Source organism: Dunckerocampus dactyliophorus, chromosome 11 (assembly GCF_027744805.1).
Source record: "Dunckerocampus dactyliophorus isolate RoL2022-P2 chromosome 11, RoL_Ddac_1.1, whole genome shotgun sequence".
Classification (NCBI taxonomy): Eukaryota; Metazoa; Chordata; class Actinopteri; order Syngnathiformes; family Syngnathidae; genus Dunckerocampus; species Dunckerocampus dactyliophorus.
Window position 1 is genome coordinate 23934282 of NC_072829.1, and position 19507 is coordinate 23953788.

General features: G+C 39.6%; 1 protein-coding gene across 4 annotated transcripts; it reads right to left on the reverse strand.

Annotated features, from left to right (window-relative positions):
* Window positions 1-928: 928 nt before the first annotated feature.
* si:dkey-27i16.2 (regulator of cell cycle RGCC-like) lies at window positions 929-10981 on the reverse strand. Of its 4 annotated transcripts, none has more exons than XM_054791503.1 (7): window positions 10821-10981; window positions 9731-9866; window positions 6992-7349; window positions 6091-6255; window positions 4510-4590; window positions 3902-3964; window positions 929-1517 (listed from the first exon to the last, which is right to left on the reverse strand). In XM_054791503.1, the coding sequence occupies exons 4-7, from the start codon at window positions 6251-6253 to the stop codon at window positions 1510-1512; spliced, it is 315 nt and encodes a 104-aa protein (XP_054647478.1). In that variant the 5' UTR covers window positions 6254-6255; window positions 6992-7349; window positions 9731-9866; window positions 10821-10981; the 3' UTR covers window positions 929-1509. The 4 variants fall into 4 exon arrangements, with proteins under 4 accessions (XP_054647478.1, XP_054647477.1, XP_054647476.1 ...); XM_054791502.1 differs by having other exon boundaries at window positions 9724-9866; XM_054791501.1 differs by lacking the exon at window positions 9731-9866.
* Window positions 10982-19507: the final 8526 nt, after the last annotated feature.

Consider the following 19507-nt stretch of genomic DNA (forward strand, 5'->3'; position numbering starts at 1 on the left):
ACAAGGCTGAGATGCAGTTTTTTCTTAACAACCTCTTCGCATATGTACATGTGTTGCTTTAGAAAACATCAAAGTGGCCCTTGCATCCTTTCATTTCCTTGCATCCATTTACTATGTCAGGGGAAAAAGTTTGGATCATAATATGCTTTTTTAAATTTTTTTTGCACATTTTCAGACTTTTGTCTGGAAGACACAAACTCACCGGCCACAATAGGTACACCTGCATAATCTAATGAGCTCTAATATAAAATTCAGCCTTTACGAAGATAATTGAGCTCAGTTATGATTGACACTCCCAAAGGTATTTCAAGTGTAAAAAAAAAAAAAAAAAACGTTGTTTTGACATCCAAACCAAGCGGAGGTTGAGCAGACAGATTGTGTTTGACCTTGGATGTTCCCTTGTATTCCAAATACTGTATGCGTTGTTTCTTTTTTACTAATTACAGAACAGTTTGTACAAAACATCTTATGAGAACAGTCTGTCGCGAGAGTTAGCGCGGGGTCACAGCCCCCATACTGACTTGCAGAACAAAGTTAAAATGAGCATTGTTGTTTCACAGCAGCCTTTGACGCACTTCCCCTTCAAGCTGTCTTCGCTTGGTGTCTGAGCTAAATTTGTGGCTTTCCTGATTTGGTGGCAGAAGTGAAACTCAAAGCACGATCAGAGCAGACATACAGGAAGCAAAGGTACAGTGCACACAATGGAGAATGGCTGAGGAGGCGCTTCAGGCAGACATCAACTTTGTTATTATGCGACAACACATTTTTGCAAGGCTGATGCCACAATGAATGTTTTTCTCGTCAGTATATAAAACTTGTTTGTGTTAGAAATCAAAGGTGACCAGCAAATGCCACCGTCTGTATTAGAAATTGCATCGAATGTATTTTATATCAACTTAAAGGGCAGAAAAAGGCAAAACAGTTCAAGTCCTATCAAACAGAGCTTTATTTCTCCAGCACATGCATTCACCTGCATGACATTTGGTACAAAAAGAACATAAACAAGAACTGTACAGTGAAAACATGACGACATAAATGACATTTTTGATATTAGACAGCAGGGACTTAAACTAAAGTGCTGCATAGTTTTGCGACACAAAGCCTCCTTAAAAAGGATGCCGAAGGAATTGATGCTATTTCTTGGTTTAACACTTAGGGGAATTTCAAATGAGGCATAAACATATTCTCAGCACTGGAGGCATCCTTCTCTCAGACAGATGGAGGTTTTATCTAGATTTGGGAATATGTCACACATCTTGAAGATGATGCTGCAGGCTTGTCTTCTTGTGGACAAGGACGCAGTATCATCAGGGGGTCTTGTGCCTCTTTTATTTAGATTTTTTTCACAAATGAGTTTAATTCTGGTCTTAACCTTTATGCCTGAAGCGGCGAAGGGAGCAATCTCTCCCTCGAATGTGCTTTGGTGTAGAGCCGTCCTTCTGCTTGGCGGCAGTCGGTCCCGTCGCCTCTCCTCCGGCCTGTTTTCTTCCCCACCCTCAACGGGGCTCTTCACATCTCTGCAAGAGAAGAGATGAAACTACAAAAGCTCAGGAGGCAGATGAGGAGACGGGCATATTAGATCACACACAAACATGCGAGACCTAAGATGTGGGCCTTTTGAAGTTAAAGGGGTATTATGATTCATTTGTAATATTCATTCTCTTTGAGTTTATAGTGCCAATAGGGGTGTGTGCCCTGTTTTAGCAGTATGATGCCCCTCCAGTCAAGAATACAGTAGAAACCTTCAAAGTTGAACACCCAGCCAATATAAATACTATTTGGACACTGACCCGAGAAATGTCATAAAATCTAGCAAGACTTCAGATCACTGATCATCTAAAGCAGGCGTGTCCAAATTGCGGCTTACGGTGAGTTTTTATTGGCCTGCAGCAAAAAATAAATAAAATTAAAACAGCAAAAATGGGAATAAGTAAAGCAAAAAGGCTGGAATATTGATACCAATAACTAAAAATCACGAGAAGCTTTGTCTTTAAATATAGGAAAAAAAAAAGTTGCCTTTTTACAAAATTTTTAAAAATACAGTTGGCACTCGCTACATCTTGGTTCAAACAACACTGCCTCACTCTGTCGCAGTCTTTCAAATACTAGTTAATTAGTAAACAATCACTGTTTCGTGGTTGACTATGGCCTATTATCAGCCAAAAAATATGAAAGACAAGCTATACGTAGTATTCTGGTCACTAGGCGTCAGTAATGTTAGATTGGTGAGACATAACCTTATATTACATTACCTTAACGCTGCATGTAGTCAGCCATGGCATGTCCGACATAATAGAGTGAAAACAAGGTTCTCCTCCCATTCCATGTGAAAGTGGTACATTTTTGGCTTCTAACTTTGACCTTTTTCCCCCCTTCCGTTTCAAACCCTTTCTTAAGTTTAGAACAAGTAAATTGGAGAGACTAACTACAGTAGTTAGCTCAGTAGCTTGCTATGCTAGCGTCGGCCGTCTTTTGTGTTCCCGCAGTGATCCCGTAGCCTGCGCAATGTGGTATAAAGGAGTATAAAAGTGATTTCATGTCTACAGGGCTCTAATAATGGTTAAAAAAAAAAAAAAACATATTTAGAAAGGCCTAAACAGGTTTTCTATGTTCTAAGTAAGAAAATATTCATTCAATATTCAAATATGCACCCTTTGATTTTTCAGTGTGCGGACACCCCTGAACTAAAGCAATGACCAAAAAGCACAAAAAGCAATAACTACATATATATACAGTATATATATATATATATATATATATATATATGTAAATACATATGTAAATATATATATATATATATATATATGTAAATACATATGTAAATATATAAAGAATTGAAGACTGCCTTGTTTTTTGTTTTTGATAGGCTAAAAACAAGCTAAAAACAATCTAAAAACAAATAATAAACATGATTTTGTAGCATACATTTTTATCCACGCAGTTATCACGTTCATATTAGTATGTTGTACATGGAATCGTAAATTTCAGACTATAAGACACTACTTTTTTCACACGCTTTGAACTCTGTGGCCAAAACAATGATGCGGCTAATTTATGGCTAAAAGAACTACAGCTCTCATGATGCTTAGAGTGCAGAGTCGGGAAGTGAAGTGGACACTAATATCACGTTTTGAAGTCTTATGCAGCGATCGTGTTTTGATCTGATAAAGCTTAACAAAGTTTGACCAAGAGCTTCAGCTTGGACTGCATGGACGGCTGCAGCTCTTAAACTCCGATGAAAAGAAGCGTCTCACGTTTCATCACCGGAGCTAACGAGTGACACTAGGAACATCAAGTGTAGGATTGCAAGGTTTATAGCGTCTTTCTGTGTAAATATATATAATAGTCTGGAATTTACGGTATTTATATTTTTAGCTCACAAATAAACAAAAATATACATTGATTTGACTTTTATAAAATGTGTTGTGTCAAAGTGTGAGCCTACTACAGAAGGGTTCCAGGAAAAGTGTCATGATACCCAGAGGACCGGAAATAGAACTTACAGCATTAGAATCCTGGCGTGAGTACTATTACTTTAATTTAGTTTTCATTATTCAGTAGTTAACTTATATTACAACTTTGTAACAGTCTGAGCCTGGCATTAATCGAGTAACCTCATTACTCAACATTAAGTCATATTGGAAGATTAGTTCAGAACCATCAGAACCAGTGTCATGGAAAATCTTTGGAGGTTCCACTGTACTGTTGTTGCTAAAAGACAGGAAAATGGTGTCCGTACACATGAGGTGCTCAGTGAAGGGGGCAGTACAAGCAGAAGTAATGTGGCTGCACACTGCTGCACACTACTGCACACTCCTCCGGTTTTCAGTGTGTAAGTGTGTCAGTAAGGAATAAAAAAAACGATTGAGTGATAGAAGCTCTAATTTCCTTAACTACGCACCAGCAAGTTCCCGGTCCAACACTTCAATAAAGCTCTCTAGCTCCCTTGTGTCTCCCAGCTTGGCTGCAAAAAGAGCACAGCGAGAAAAGGAATTAGAAAAAAAAACACATAGCAATGGAAAGATTTTGTGGAGAAATGCAGCTCATTTCTGTGGTATTTCCTTTGGATCAGCTGCTGAGAAGTTACAGAATTTTAGATGAGCTGCTATTAGACAAGGAAAATATTCCCTCTTTTTTTATTTTAAACTGAGCTAAAGTTCATCCACAAACTTGACAGTTTGCAATCTCGCAATCCACGATCTACTGAATGTAAGTTTCTTCACAGTCAGTGGCCCTTCCTGATCACCCAGTTGGTTTGTTTCTATGGAAATGCACTCATCCTCTATAGTGTATGCATGCAACCAAATACAGCTGCATTTGCACCTGAGCAAGACGAAGCACGATGAAACAACACAAACGGCCCTGCAGGAGACACACATACACACAGCCACAAAAGCAGAGGTATTGTCATGTTAAAAACAAGAGCCAATTCAGCTAGCTTTATGTGCACAGCAGCTGAGATGGCGATGGGGCCAAACGTGATGTGGATGTAGATCTGCATGCCAGTACCTTTTGGTGGCAGCATTAAGCCTGCTGTGTTGAGCTCCTCCTCACTGGTGTTCAAACTATTTCCCAAAGATGCTTCACTGCCTGTAGGGGAGAATAATTAAAAGATGACTTTTAGCTACACTTGAAATTAATCAATCAGTCTCTGAGAGATAGTGTCAGAGAGGGATTAATTGAATCTGTTTTTCACTGAAGTAGTAATATGTTCATATCAACCTTCGATGTAGTATTTTATGTTATTTATATTAAGTATCATGGAATTTTTTTCATGTATTCTACATAAAATATATAATTCTATTTTTGAATATGAATAGTTTTCAATGTTCTTGTCATTTCATTGTCCAAAATACAGACCAAAGTGCAGCCGCAGCACATTTTTAAAATATAAAAAAAAAAATGAGGGGAGAAAAAGAGTAAACATGTATAATGTAAGGAGGAAAAGTTGGAATATTGCTGCAAATAACACAAAGCTGACATGTAGGTTGTTTTTTTTCTGTAAATATATGTAAATTTCTAGCATACAGTAGAACCTCGGTTAGCTTCCTTCATTCAGTAACTGTAGTTTACATGCATGTTTGTGCAATAAATTACTAAATAAAAAGCTCACCATTAATGTATGTTAGTTCCAAACAAAAATAGGAAGTTAAGTCAACATTTAGAAATGTGTTTTATTGATTCTTAATGATTATTAAAGATGCAATCTATATTCTGATTTGATTTGATTTAATTGGTGACTCTAAATTGTCCATAGGTGTGAATGTGAGTGTGGATGACTGTTTGTCTATGTGAGCCCTGCGATTGGCTGGCGACCAGTCCAGGGTGCGCCCCGCCTCTCGCTGGTCAGCTGGGATGGGCTCCAGCATGCCCCCGCGACACTAGTTAGGATAAGCGGCATAGAAAACCGATTGATTTATTTGATTTCATTTCATTTCATTGTAGGGCCCTTGAGGTTTACGTGCCTTGTTTCTGTGTCTCGCCCCACTCAACATTATTATCTTTGTAAAGGCAGAATTTTTCATACAGCACTTTCATTGCATCTCATTAGGTTGTGCTGATATGACCTAATATTTGGCAGGTAAGCGTAAAAGGAATGCAAATGATCAACAACTCAACTCAAACTCAAAAGTTGCAGGCAGCAAAATGAATGCATTTTATTGAGAAGCTCTTTTCTAAAAAACTAAAAAGGTAATTTACAATAAAGCAAGCCAATGAATTAACACAAAATAAGCAGTAAAACACAGTGAATACCAATCAGCGTTAAAATGAGAATAATGGAGCGCTGAATAAAATGGAAGCATTAAACATTAAAAGCCAGTTTAAAGAGGTTTTGTAAGAAGCAGCCTCTCTTGTCAAACATCAGAGGTCAAAACGCTTGGTCACACAAGGAAGCTGAAGGACGCACAGTTCGTTTGTCGTATTGCCCTGTGAAATTGTATGCCAGCCAAAGAAACTGGTGCAGTAAAAAAAAAAAAAAAAAAAAAACGCAACGCTTGGAGGTGTTGTTATGAATGATAAAGGACCCTCCCACATATCACAAAGTACAAGTGAACCTTTTACTGTATCTTAAGTAGTAATAATGCTTACCGTAATCTGAGTCTTCGACCCCGCTGTCATCTCCGAGCACAGTGCGACTCTTGGCCTCCATCAGCACGTGCTGGTAAGCATGCAGGCTTCTTTGAGGGGGGGCCTGCAGTTCCTCCACCACATCCTGGAACTCTTGCAGCAGGTCATGCAGTTCCAGCTCCATTTCTGCATGGAAAATGTGACAGCAGTTTAAGACAAATCACATACATAGACGCGATGAAAGAGGCTGAGGTTACTTCATCATATGAAAAAAGAAGGGCAGATCTTATACCGTTGGGTTGCTTTAAAAAGATTTGGATTAAATATAGTGGCTTTTACTAATGTCTAATATCATGAAATCAAATAAAAGCTTAACGCTTACATTTGAAGTCAATGTAAAATAAGTGGAAGTGTGAAAAATAACCGCGCATCAAACATAAAGTGGAATTTTGACAGTAAATCCGAACTCTAAGCTCTGAAAAGTCATTTTGCACAATTTCTATAAAACACTGTGGGGTAAACACGAAAAAGCCCCATGTGAAGCCCCATGTGAGCTATATTAGCAACACTGACATTTTCATTAGGACACACTAAACTATGAACACATGAGCACATATTAGGAAAAAAATCAGCACTTGTTGAAGAACTGTGGCTGTCAGGCACAAGAGAATGTAACTGGAAAAACATAAAATATGAAAAATTACAGCTGTTATAAAGCAGAATATCAAGTGAGCCGAAAGTGAAAGAATCGCAGCGTTTAAATATGATGTGACTGGGCAGGAAATAGGTTTTCAAAAAAAGGTTAACTATAACTTACAGCCTAAGAGTGCTTCTACTGGTGGCTGCTGTTTCTTAAATGGCTATCTGAGCTCCATCAGTGCACCACTTCAAAACTAATGACTCATATAGATGCTTGACTCACCTGCAGTCACTCCTGAGGACGTAGAGGCACAAATGTGGACAAGAAATAAAGACCAGGCTGCTTGGGTTGAAAATGCTCCTATAGGCTGAGACCAGCTGACTGTCTTATAAAGCTGCGAGAGGAGGAGGAGCCATATGGCAGGAAAACTTCACTGCTACTGTAAGCGGAAAGAAATGGGTGGAAAAGCATGAAGGAAGACCAAGTAAGTCAATACATACAGGAAAGAGTTATTACGCAACTTCGGTTGAAGCCTGAAGCTTTTTCCTCCCTTGTGAAGTTCCTCTCTTTTTAGTATCCAGAACCTTTACCAGAACACCGGCCTTTTAATCATCTGCCTAGGACACATGTTCCTAGTATCCTGTAATACAGAGGTGTCCAAAGTGAAGCCCACAGGCCATTTGCGGCCCGCGGCTTTTTTATTATTGGCTCGCAGCACATTGTAGAAATAAAATTAAACCAAAAAAAAACAACAAAAGGGGGAAAAATAGAGCAGGAAGGCTAAATGAAAAGAGAAGAAGCTGATATGTATATACAGCATGAATATATGGTAGTAATAACTAATAATAAAACTAAAATGAATCAAGGCTTTGTCTTTAAATATATATAAAGTTGTTGGGGGTTTTTTTTTACAAAGTTAAAAAATACATAAAATGATCAACGTGGTCCCCAGCATTCTTTGATTTTCTATATGATTTTCAGTATTGTCAGGTACATGGGCAACCATATTCTTTGGAAACAGGTAGGCTAAAAATGTATACAACTTTTCCAATGGCTACAGTTGCTCTACAAATTATTCAACCCCAAATGTACATTTTATTTAGTAGAGGTGTCATGAAACACTCAACTCACGAGACGAGGCGATGCACAGGATTGGTTTCACGAGACAAGATGAGATTTTAAGATTGATTTTAAGAAAAGTACAATGGACATAAAAGACATATGACTGGACAAACAAAGTTTTTTGTTTAAACGACTCACAAAACAATGCAGGTGCTTTTTTAAATGTTTATTGCCCCACAAATTGACACTCAAAGATATATTGTCAACACTTTTTTCAGACTAAATAAGCCACCGTTATGATAATATACTGTATAATAATAATAATAATAATAATAAATAATAATAATAACACAGCTCACTGTTTTTCTCTTATCTACTTGTTTTTTTTCCATTTATGTCAGGGCTGTCCAGCTGTCCTTTAATAGGTACAATGTTGTTGAAAAACCTTATAACGAAAAAACATATACATATACATACATATACATTTAAAGAAAAATCTGTGTTTTTATTACTTATCAATATCAATATTTTAGCTTTTTCTAGTTACATTATGCCTTTTTGCTCTACCTTTCCAATTTTGGTCAGCGGCTCGGTTGCATTACGGAGGTTTTTTTTTTTTTTTACAGCTTTCAGACGTGCGTTGCACGGCGTTGCGGAGATGGGGTTCACTCCTGCTCCCCTGCTCAACAGATTCTTTACCTTTGTTGATTGCAATAATGCATGATGCAAGAAATACTTATATGCGCACCCTTAATCGCTAAATATAGCGACCATGTCTAAAAAACTGTCAGCACGGATCGTTTCTATGTATGAGGTTTGTTATGAAACGGAACCGGTGATCCACCCATCCATTTTCTTCCGATTATCCGGGCCAGCAGTCTCAGTAGGCAAGTGTAGACTTCCTGGTCCACTTATTTAAAAAGCCATAATCGATAGGCCAATGGTCAATGACTAATGGCCAATTAGTTGCCAAGTCTAAAGACGGTTTGCTTGATGGCGGCCATGTTTTTCAAGAAATCTTGTTTTACAGACTTGTCAGACTTGCTTGTCAGTCCCTGTGTGTAGCAGATTTGGGTTTAACAACAACGTCACAAGGGGCAACAGTGGCTCAGGAGGTAGAGCAGGTCATCCAGTAACTGGAGGGTTGGCGGTTGAACGGCGCTTCCTCCATCCCACATCGCTGCTATTGTGTCTTTGGCAAAACGCTTCACCTGCATTCCCCCAGGATCTGCTACACATGGATGCTCAGCTTCACTGACCAAAAGATGCTGACCTCAGACCCGGATCCTGTCCCCGGGCGCATACAATGACTGGCCCCTGCTTCTCTGAGTTAAATGCAGAAGACAAATTTCGCTGTACATGTGACATTTTTTGACAAATTGTACTTGTAGTAGCAAAATACTGTATGTGCGTAAAATACGTCTTCTTTATAAACGACTGAGTTGAGACCAACTCTAATGCCTCCTGTGTCTGCTGGAGTATCGAGGTATGTCAGTGCCTCTAACCTAAGTGCTCATTTGCTGCTTCGGGACTTGTGTAAATTGGACTTAAATACTGCAGGTCAGTCACGGGTCATGTAAAGAAAAATGCCAAGAATATGAACTCTTGTCTCATTACTGCCTCACTGTGACAAAGAATCACTCTGCATCGTTAATGGATGAATGTGCACCTTATAGAAATATAAATGTACTTAAGGTGTGATGACGCAGTAGAATAAAGGAGAAATTGGTGAGAGTAATTGCATGATGGTAAGTCGGGAGGACATCGCATTTTCTTCATTACACAGATGTCAGCTTTTAAAGAGAGCTGAGCATTGAGGCGTGAAGTTGAAACCTTATCTCTACCTGGGAAAACTCTAATGTGCAAGGCTGAAATAAAACAAAAGGAATGTCAAATCATGAGAACAATTAAATACATGTACTTTCTTTCGGGGGAAAAAAAATAATATATACTTCTCACAGCTGGTTTCGTCTCTCAAAAGATTCTGCTGGTTGTGGTCCAGCTCAGACAAAGCATGTGGAAGAAAAGGAGCAAGGTATTTTGGCTGGCTCACTAACACTTTCCAGGTCCAAAGCAGTTTATGACTCAGGAATATCTGTGGATGGATATAACACTGAGAATTTCTACATCACTGAGCTGAGATGGATCGTATAGCGGCATGCCAAAGCTAACAGATGCATTCCGTTCAACACATCATCATGGGACCCACAGAAGACCCGTGACATTGACATTTAAAGCTGTATTTACACCGCAGGGTGGACTTACATCATCTACTGTATGTAAACTGTGTGACGTAACAGAGTAAACAAAGAACACAGATGGAAGACCTGTCAAATTTAGTGTTCTTGTCAATCACACTGTCCCACAGAAGTGATGAATTTCTTTCGACCGACGTTGACCTACCTAACAGCTTTAGACGCATGATATATAATAATGGTACGAAAAAAATCAGTTAGCTTGTCTTCTTCACAATAGAAACCCAAATAACCGTATTGACCCAAATATAAAATCTTATTTTTTCCCTAGAATTACTGTTGAAACAGACAGGTCATCGAGGTCTCTGGATTTATACATGCAAAAACACAACTTCTCCCCATGCGAGAGCTTTTCTTATGTCACTCACACACACTGGCGGTTCTGGCTTCAATGACGCTCTGGAGGGACCGAAGCTGTCTCGCCCCCTCGCAATTTAAGTCATAAATTGCCACAAAAGCCTACAAAATTGATTAATAAATAAAAACAACACAAATAGAAGGGACAATTATTTTTTTGCAGCGCACACTTCCTTCAACTACAACTCCTCCCAGCCCCCTTTCCCCCCACCTCAACACACTTCAACTTTTTCCAACTACAGAAAGGTGCTTATTTCACAAGCTCAAGTTCCCCTTCAACTGCATTTGACTTAAATCCACATTTACACAATGAAAACTCCTAGTCAATAAAACTAATGAACAGCAGTTAGTCTATAGCCACCAAGTAACGTTAGCTTATCTGATCATGTACATTCTATAATGTGGTGTACATAAAGTGATGCTCCATAGCTCCATACCTTTATCTTTGGCCCGTTTCTCTTCTCCTTCTTTCCTCTTCTTTCTAAATTGTACACCTGATGGCTTTGAGTTTGTCTTTTCCATGTTTTGTTAACACAAATTAAAGGCACCTTTATCATCATCATCATCTCCCACCGTCCCCAACTAGCAGTCAAGGCTAAACCAACTCATATCGACTCACAATTCCCTCCTTTTTATTTCACATTTTCGTTGTGAAATAACATCTTTGAGACTCATGGTCTGCGATATAATTTATATAATATAACATTAACAATTAAATATTTTTCATTTTTGAGCAATTACCGTTGTAATTTACATTTTTTTACATTGTAATTAACCTCAGGGCTGAGGACTAGCGGCACCCGCCCCCTCGCTACTCCTTTGGTTTCATCCACGTCACGTGGTGGACGTTTGATCATGTTTGGGGGCGCGAGTATCACGCCTGTAGAGGGCGCTCATCTGCCACACATACGTGCAGATTTGATGAGGATATGATGAGCGCTGAGCATTAGTAAATTGGATTTTTTTTCTATCCAGCCCCGCGGCGCCCCCTGCAGAATGCCACCCTGGGCAATTGCCCATGTGGCCCATAGCCACTGCTCACACACGCCAGTGCCTTGGAGAGGTGTAGCCGTTACACAGGACATGCTCTAAAAAGATTTTCAAAGCTTAGGCATGACAGCAAACAAAGAAGGAGAAGTTATGGTGCCAGTTTTAAGAAGAAATCATCAGTCAAGCAGCTAAGAAATATGATATCATTTGTTTTATCTACTATCTGTAGCTATTTCACAGGTATTGAAAACGGGATTTTTGTCTTAAAAAGCATTTTTCCAAAGGTACTTTATTTGTCAAATGTAGATATATCTATGTGTATGTAGAGTATGCACTGTATGTGTATGTATCAGTGACTTGCAGTGAAATTTATGGCTGGTGAGGCGCTTTGGAGGGTGTTTTTTTTAATGGTAACACAGGTTGCTCATAGAGGATAACAAGAAAGGAAGAGATTATCTTTCCTTAAAAATGTTATTATTATTATTATTTAGTTTTTTATATACTAAACTAAAAAACTGTTGTGGTCTTACCTTTTATTTGTATATGAAGTACACGTACCCTAGCCTTCTCCAGACAAATCTTTGAAACTATGTTGTAAAAGTCTGATAATTGGGATCATAACTGATAATCATTCACTGATCTTGGATATTTAATCCTCCATCTTGGCCTCACGTTCATTCAGTCATTCGACAGAGCATAAAAATATATTTGATGCATTTAACTTGTTGCTAACTCGAGCAGGCTTTTTCTCTCCGTAGAGGGTTGCAAAATCTCATTTCTGTTCCAGAAGGTGGGGGAAACCTCCCACACTCTGATGGGGGGTTCCAGCAGGACCCAGTAATGGCAGAAAACTCCACTTTTCTCACATTCACATTGTCGCAAAAACTTTTTCACAGCACTATAACTGCACTTTTTTGGTGCGAGAGGTGAGGAAACCTCCCACACCGTAATCGGGGGTCCCGCCAGGACCCAAAAATGGCAGAAAATGTCACTTTTTCAAGGTTGATTTATAAAAAAGTGTTGTTTTTTTTAACTTCAACTGCACTTTTCTGGCCTGGGAGGTGGTAGAAACCTCTCACACTGTCTTCGCAGGTTCTGGCAAGACCCAAAAATGGAAGAAAATGACTCTTTTCTGAGCAATCTATTTTCATCACTTTCTTCTGGTGCACGGCTGTCATGAAATTCACTCCAACTACACTTTTCTGGCCCGAGAGGTGGTGGAAACATCTCACACCCTCATCGGGGCTCCTGGCAGGACCTAAAGAAGGCAGAAAATTCCACTTTTCTGAAGGGTCGATTTTTGGCACTTTTTTCAGGTCCTCAGCTGGTTGTGAAATCAAATTTTTTCATGTTGTTCCAACTGCACTTTTCTGGCCTGCGTGCTGGAGGAAACCTCTCACACCCTCAACAGGGGTCCTAGGAGGACCCAAGGAAGGCAGAAAATGCCACTTTTGTGAGGGATCGATGTTCGGCACTTTTTTCAGGTCCGGATTGTTGTGAAAATACATTTTATGTCGCTCCAACTGCACTTTTCTGGCCTGGGATGTGGTGGAAAAATGTCATCGGAGGTCCCGTCAGGAGCCAAAAATGGCAGACAATTACACTTTTCTGAGGTTCAATTTTCATCACTTTTTTCTGGTCCATGGCTGTTGCAAAATTTGTTCCAACTGCACTTTTCTGGTCCAAGAGGAGGGCAAAACCTTTCACAACATCCTGGCAGGACCCAAAAATGGCAGAAAATGACACATTTCTGATTTTCAATTTTTTGCACATCTTTCAGGTCCGTGGTTATCACAAAATCTCATTCTGTCATGTCGCTCTAACGACACTTTTCTGGTCCAAGAGGAGGTATAACCTCCACAACCTTCATCAGGGGTCCAGACTGGATGCAAAAATGGCAGAAAATGCAGCTTTTTTGAAGGGTTGATTTTCTTTTTTTCAAGTTCCGGACCAAAAAAGTGCAGTTAAAGCGACATGAAAAAAAGCAGCATCAACAAGTACAGCAAGTACGTCCCAGTACATTTATGATGAGGTGGAGTACTGCAGCCCCTCAGTGACATTTCTCTGTTTTTTATTGTACAGTTAACAAAAAAAATGGTTAGCATGTTGGCCACACAGATCGGGAAAACCTGGGTTCAAATCCCCGCTTGGGCATCTCTGTGTGGAGTTTGCATGTTCTCCCCGTGCGTGCGTGGGTTTTCTCCGGGTACTGCGGTTTCCTTCCACATTCCAAAAACATGCATGTTGGTGTCTCTAAATTGTCCATAGGTATGAATGTTTGGTTGTCTATATGTGCCCTGCGATTGGCTGGCGACCAGTCCAGGGATGCTTCAGCAACTATAATAATAGTACAGTATTAGACAGATGTCTGATGCTGTCTAAGCTTTACTTCTAACCAACCCAGAAGTCGCTCCATCTCCAGAGACCTGCCATAGAACATGTTGTCGCCCAGGTTTAGGCCTCAAAGCTGCCATAATTTACACTTCAAGTCCCAAAATCTTCTGTGCAGGCCAAGAAGCTCTTTAGTCTCCCCGTCCTCCCTCTGCGCATCGGACCACCACGCCACATCCACAATCACAACTCTGCTGTTGCTGCTGTTGAAAGTGTTAGCTCAATAGCAGCCAGTAGACACTCAGGTATCATTTATTGTATTATTGTATGCTCCTAAATACCAACCAAGGGCCAGTGATGATTACCTCCACGGTTGTGCATCAAAGCACGGCACTTAAACTTGAGTGACAGCAGCTTTATCCGCTTTGAAGGTTGGTTTTTTTTTTTACTTAACTATGAGCCCTCAGAATGATAAATACTGTATCTGCTTTCCACCTCAAAGCCTCTCCACATTGAGGTGTAGAGCAAACATTGTATTTTACCTGGTACTGCACTGAAGATTATCTGAAGCATCTGACATCACTCCATATCAACACGTCATCAGGGTGTTGCTGTTAGATATCATTAGCAACACTTCACACTTCCTAAAGCCTCAACAGCTGGAGGGCAAAAAAAAAAGTTGAAGTAAAAATCGTTCTGGATGCAGACAACCTGTGTTACATCTTTGACAATGAGCTCACAGATAATTAGAGGCACAGTGGCATCAGGTCTAGCGCCTGGTTTGACTACAGTATAAACCCTTGCAACGGCATGTCATTCTTCTACTTTCTGCAGCAACCATAGCTGCAGATTAGAGATGACATACCGTCATGGAAAAAACGATTAGACCACCCTTGTTTCCTCACTTTCTTGTTCATTTGAATGCCTGATACAACTAAAGGTACCTTTGTTTGGACAAATATAACAATGACAACAAAAATAGCTCATAAGAGTTCATTTTTTGGCAGTACAATGCTATAGCTATTCAAGGAAGAACTTAGGTGATTTTGGTTATTGTCAAGAAAACCATGGAAGTTGCTAGATTTCAGCTCTTAAATTAAACTCTTATGAGCTATTTGTTATCATCATTATATTTGTCCAAACAAATGTACCTTTAGTTGTACCAGGCATTAAAACAGATCAATAAACTGAAGAAACAAGGGTGCTCTAATCATTTCTTCCATGCCTGCACACTGATGTAGAGCAAGACAGTACAGAAACAGTCACTGTTGAGTTGATTAACCATGAAAGAATATCATGTTAGTTCAGTATTTGTTGTTTAGGAGAACATCATCCCTTCATTGTGGACAGTAATGGAATGAACCCAGCGCCACTTAACACTAGCATGTGGGTTAATCTGCTGGTGAATGAGAGATGGGAATGAGCTCCACCAGTTGGACAATGCACCCACCGAGACACCTGACTTTTTGGTTCAAACCTCTTGAAAGGCTCCTTTCTGTGAGCCAGAGGAGACCTGCAGCTGACACAGTCAGCAAGCCCAGGCTGTGCTGCGGCCAACCGTCCGGCTGCTGTTTTATTCCTCAAAAAGTGGGGGGGAAAGAAAACAACAGAGCAAGAGAGGGCACGCTGCTGAGTAAGAGATTGCACTTGCACAAATATGTCTTAGATGAGTGCCAGAAGAGCGCCAGCAATGTGTTCAATCTTCACCTGCACACGGCCAAGGAGGAAATATTTAATGTTTGTCAAAGGCTTTTCCATTTTTTCATTTTGTTGAATTTAGTTCTGACAGTTCTTACTGTCATTTGCGTCATTTGAAACTACAAAAAAGTTACACCGTAAAGCCTCAACTGATATTTAAAGTATTATTTCTACTCTACTCGGTGGATATTTCTGTTGTCAATTTGAATTACGGGAGTATGTCTGCACTGGTCATTAATAAATGTACTCTTCACAGGAGAAGTACGGCGCTGTGTTTTACTATTTATGAATGCCTGCGATGTGCTTTCACGTGCATTTTTGCTTTCAAAAATGCAGTTTTGGAATAAACGAGAAGCCAAAATGACACACTTCCAGCCATCCATTTTCTATGCCGCTTATCCTCATTAAGGTCGCGGGGGGCATGCTGGAGCCTATCCCAGCTGACTTTGGGCGAGAGGCGGGGTACACCCTGGACTGGTCGCCAGCCAATCGCAGGGCACATGTAGACAAACAACCATTGACACTCACGTTCATACATTTGGACGAGAAGAGTGGGGAAACAGTTTTTAAATGTAATTTCTCACAAACGAGGGCCCACACTTTGAAAATCTCTGCTTTCAGCTATTTTATTGATCATCAAGCAGACAGATAGTCTATGGGAAAGAGCTTTATGATGATTGTCATTTGCTGAAGTACATTTAGGCCTGTTCATCAGTTTACACACGTATATGGTGTGGGTTTGGGACACAAGTAGGAGGAAGTTAATTTCTAGTTTGGGCTGAAAACGACTTGGAAACCTTGTCCTGCACAAGGTACAGTCTACACCAGGGGTAGGGAACCTATGGCTCGGGAGCCAGTTGTGGCTCTTTTGATGACTGCATCTGGCTCTCAGACATTTCTTAACACCGTAAAATGTGTTTATTTTAATTTGTTTTCCTGACATTTTAAAGTAAAACATTACAGAAACAGAAACATTACAAAATTCAAAATATGCATTGTAATGCATTTTAACCCATCCATTTTTTTTTCTAGCGCAATGCCAGCTGTCCTTCCCATGTTTTCCGTGTCAGACACCAAAACTTGATTTTTATTGGGGTTGTCCCTCCTTGAATCAAACCTTCTTTAATCAAATAGTCAGCTAGCTAATTGTGAAGAGACAACCCTTTTGATGAAAAAGGAAAAGAAAGAAAGATACGGAGTAGGTCACAAAACCATGCAGCACCAGAAGTTGCATTAATGGTAAAAAGTTATTTATTATTGGTTAGCTTCAATATAACAACATTATTACAAAGAATACATTCAGAGACTGATATTCTAAAATTGCTAGTATTCCTTAAATACTGTATACACACATTTGGTTGTATTCGGTGTTAAAAAATATGATATGGCTCTCACGGAAATACATTTTAAAATATGTGGCTTTCATGGCTCTCTTAGCCAAAAAGGTTCCCGACCCCTGGTCTACACCAATGTACCCCACAGGACTAATTACTGGATCCAAAGTAAGTGTGTGTATAATTTCCCAAGGCCACAAAAGCTGCAAAAATCAAGCGTTAAGGGCACAAAAGCACTGCCATTGTACCCAAGCTATTGTACTACTACTAAATATAGCACAATGATGTATTATTTTTTTGTGGGGTAGCTCTCTGACGGCATATAAAATGTAAGACTAGCTGCAGCCACAAGAAGACAACATTAAAACACAATCATCATCCTAAGGGACTGTCATCTCCTTTCGCCCCCGCAGAGATAAGTCTACCTTGGTAATGGATTGCTGATATGATTGAGCCTTTCTCAGAATCCGGACTGCTGAGTAAAGTAGTTACACACACAAGAAGGTGTAATGTTCCTCCAGCGAGGATGTAGTGAAAGTCCACAGAGAGGAAGCCCCCAGATGACCACAGAAGGTGGCTACGGCCCAATGAGAACGCAGCAGAGGGACAAGGTGAGGTGCTAGACGTGTATAAACAACAGAGATGGATCACAACCAAAAGCTACATTTGACTGCAACATAACAGGCTCTGTTTTCAAGACAGCTGTTAGCAAAGAAACCACACTGTGTTCAAAGGAAGTGGGCTTGTTGGTGATATTCATATGCTGGGACAAAATCAAGTTATCAAAATAAGTAACATGTTTACAAGTTTGTAAATTACTTTTAAAAAGAGCAAGGTCATTATAGGAAAAAACACACTAGAATAGCGCATGATGGAGGTGGAACGACTGTAGTCTACAGGTATATATCAACAACAGTTTAAAGGAGACATACTGTATTACTTTTTAATTGCTTGTGTACACTTGTGTATTTGCGTCCACCCGCTAAGTGTGAAATTAGACAACCAAGTAATTTGTTTATGTGCTGCCTATATTATAAAATGCGTCTCCACGTGAGCCGTTCAGATTTTGGCCATATTGAGTCAAAACAATCATTTACACACCGCCCTCTACTACACGGAACCGCTGTCATGCCAAAGCCAAAAGCTAAGCAGAGCTGCAGTGTTATCGGATGTGCAGAAGTGTTTTAAACAGTGAAAAATTGTCATTTGTCTCCTGTAAAGGATTTGTAATCACATCGGGACATGTCTTAGTGAAAGTTTATTCATTAAAAATATATATATGAAGGCTCTTTTCCATGTCTCAAGGGGGGTTATGAAATAAGCAAGTGCTTTTTACTCAGAAATGAAATTGATGTTGTTGGGTTTTTTTTAAATTTCCAACCATTTCAACTTTCTTCTTCTAAATTTTCCGCAAAAGGCCGAATCGAGGTAACTGGACTATTCTTGCTGGTTGAAATTGTTTCACCTTTAATCCAATAAGCCTTTTAGTTTAAAGGTGAAAGGTCATATGCTGACATGAACATGCAAACTCCACACAGAGATGCCCAAGCAGAGATTCGAACCCAGGTCTTCATTTTCCACAACTTAACTTTCCAAAACTTACAGCTTTATTTGTTGTTTTGTGTGTTTCTCATAAAATTACAACTTAAAAAAAAAATAATGTCTTTTTTTTCAACTTTATGCTACTAAAATGCGACCAGTCCAGGGTGTACCCCGCCTCTCACCCCAAAAGTCAGCTGGGATAGGCTCCAGCATACCCCAGCATATCCCCGCAACCCTAGTGAGGACAGCATAGAAACACAGCATAGAAAATGGATGGATGGATGGAATTAAAATGTTATTTTCCCCCATAATATACAGTAAAATCTCCATGTCATGTTTTTTGGTACTCTTGAATACAACTATTTGATCATTTTTGAACACGTACATAAGTTTGATGAGACTTTTAAGAAGTGTCATCGTCTTCCAAACGACCTGATCTACATTTTTCACATGACATCATTACATTATTCTACATTATTCTTGTAAAATTACATCTTTTACCTATTCGATTTTTTTCTCTTGATATTTGGACTGTATTCTTGTCAAATTAATGCTGACACTTTTTCTGTTGTGGGTTTTTTTTCTTAAACTATAAACTATATTATATTATAACTTAAACTATATTGATAGAATGTGCCGCGGGCCAGTAAAAAAACAGCCGCAGGCTGGAAATGCCCCTGGGGTCAGATTTTGGACACCCCAGGCCTAGCGTGGAGTAGAATGGGGCAAGGGTTCGTGAAATTGTAATTCTATTTTTCCTCATCAAAACGTAATAACACTAAATTCTTCCAACAATCAATTCTACAAACGCATGTGAAGTCACAGTTAACAGTGTGTGCTCGACTGTGAATGAGACGATAACATTTGCATTTCGTTCAAGACAAGCAACAGCGAAGCTGATGTTTAGTAGCACCTCTCCACAAAGATTCATGAAAATCAGGGATGGGGTTCTTGTGTAATTCTGCTAACTAAGTAACCAACTAACAGGGGAAACAATAGGGCTCGTCTTGACATATTCACGCTTGGCAAAGGTAATGAATTCACCAGGAGAAAAATCCCCCAAAAAGAGGTAGTTAAACATGATGTAACAGCCTGGTTAGAAGAGAACAAGCCTTGTATAACATGGCTGTCTCTCAGAGGATTTCCGAGCTGGTAGCACAAAAATAAATTATCTAATGGTGGCTGTGCTGTGAGAGTAAGTAGATTAATTTGGAGAGGAAATAAAAAGC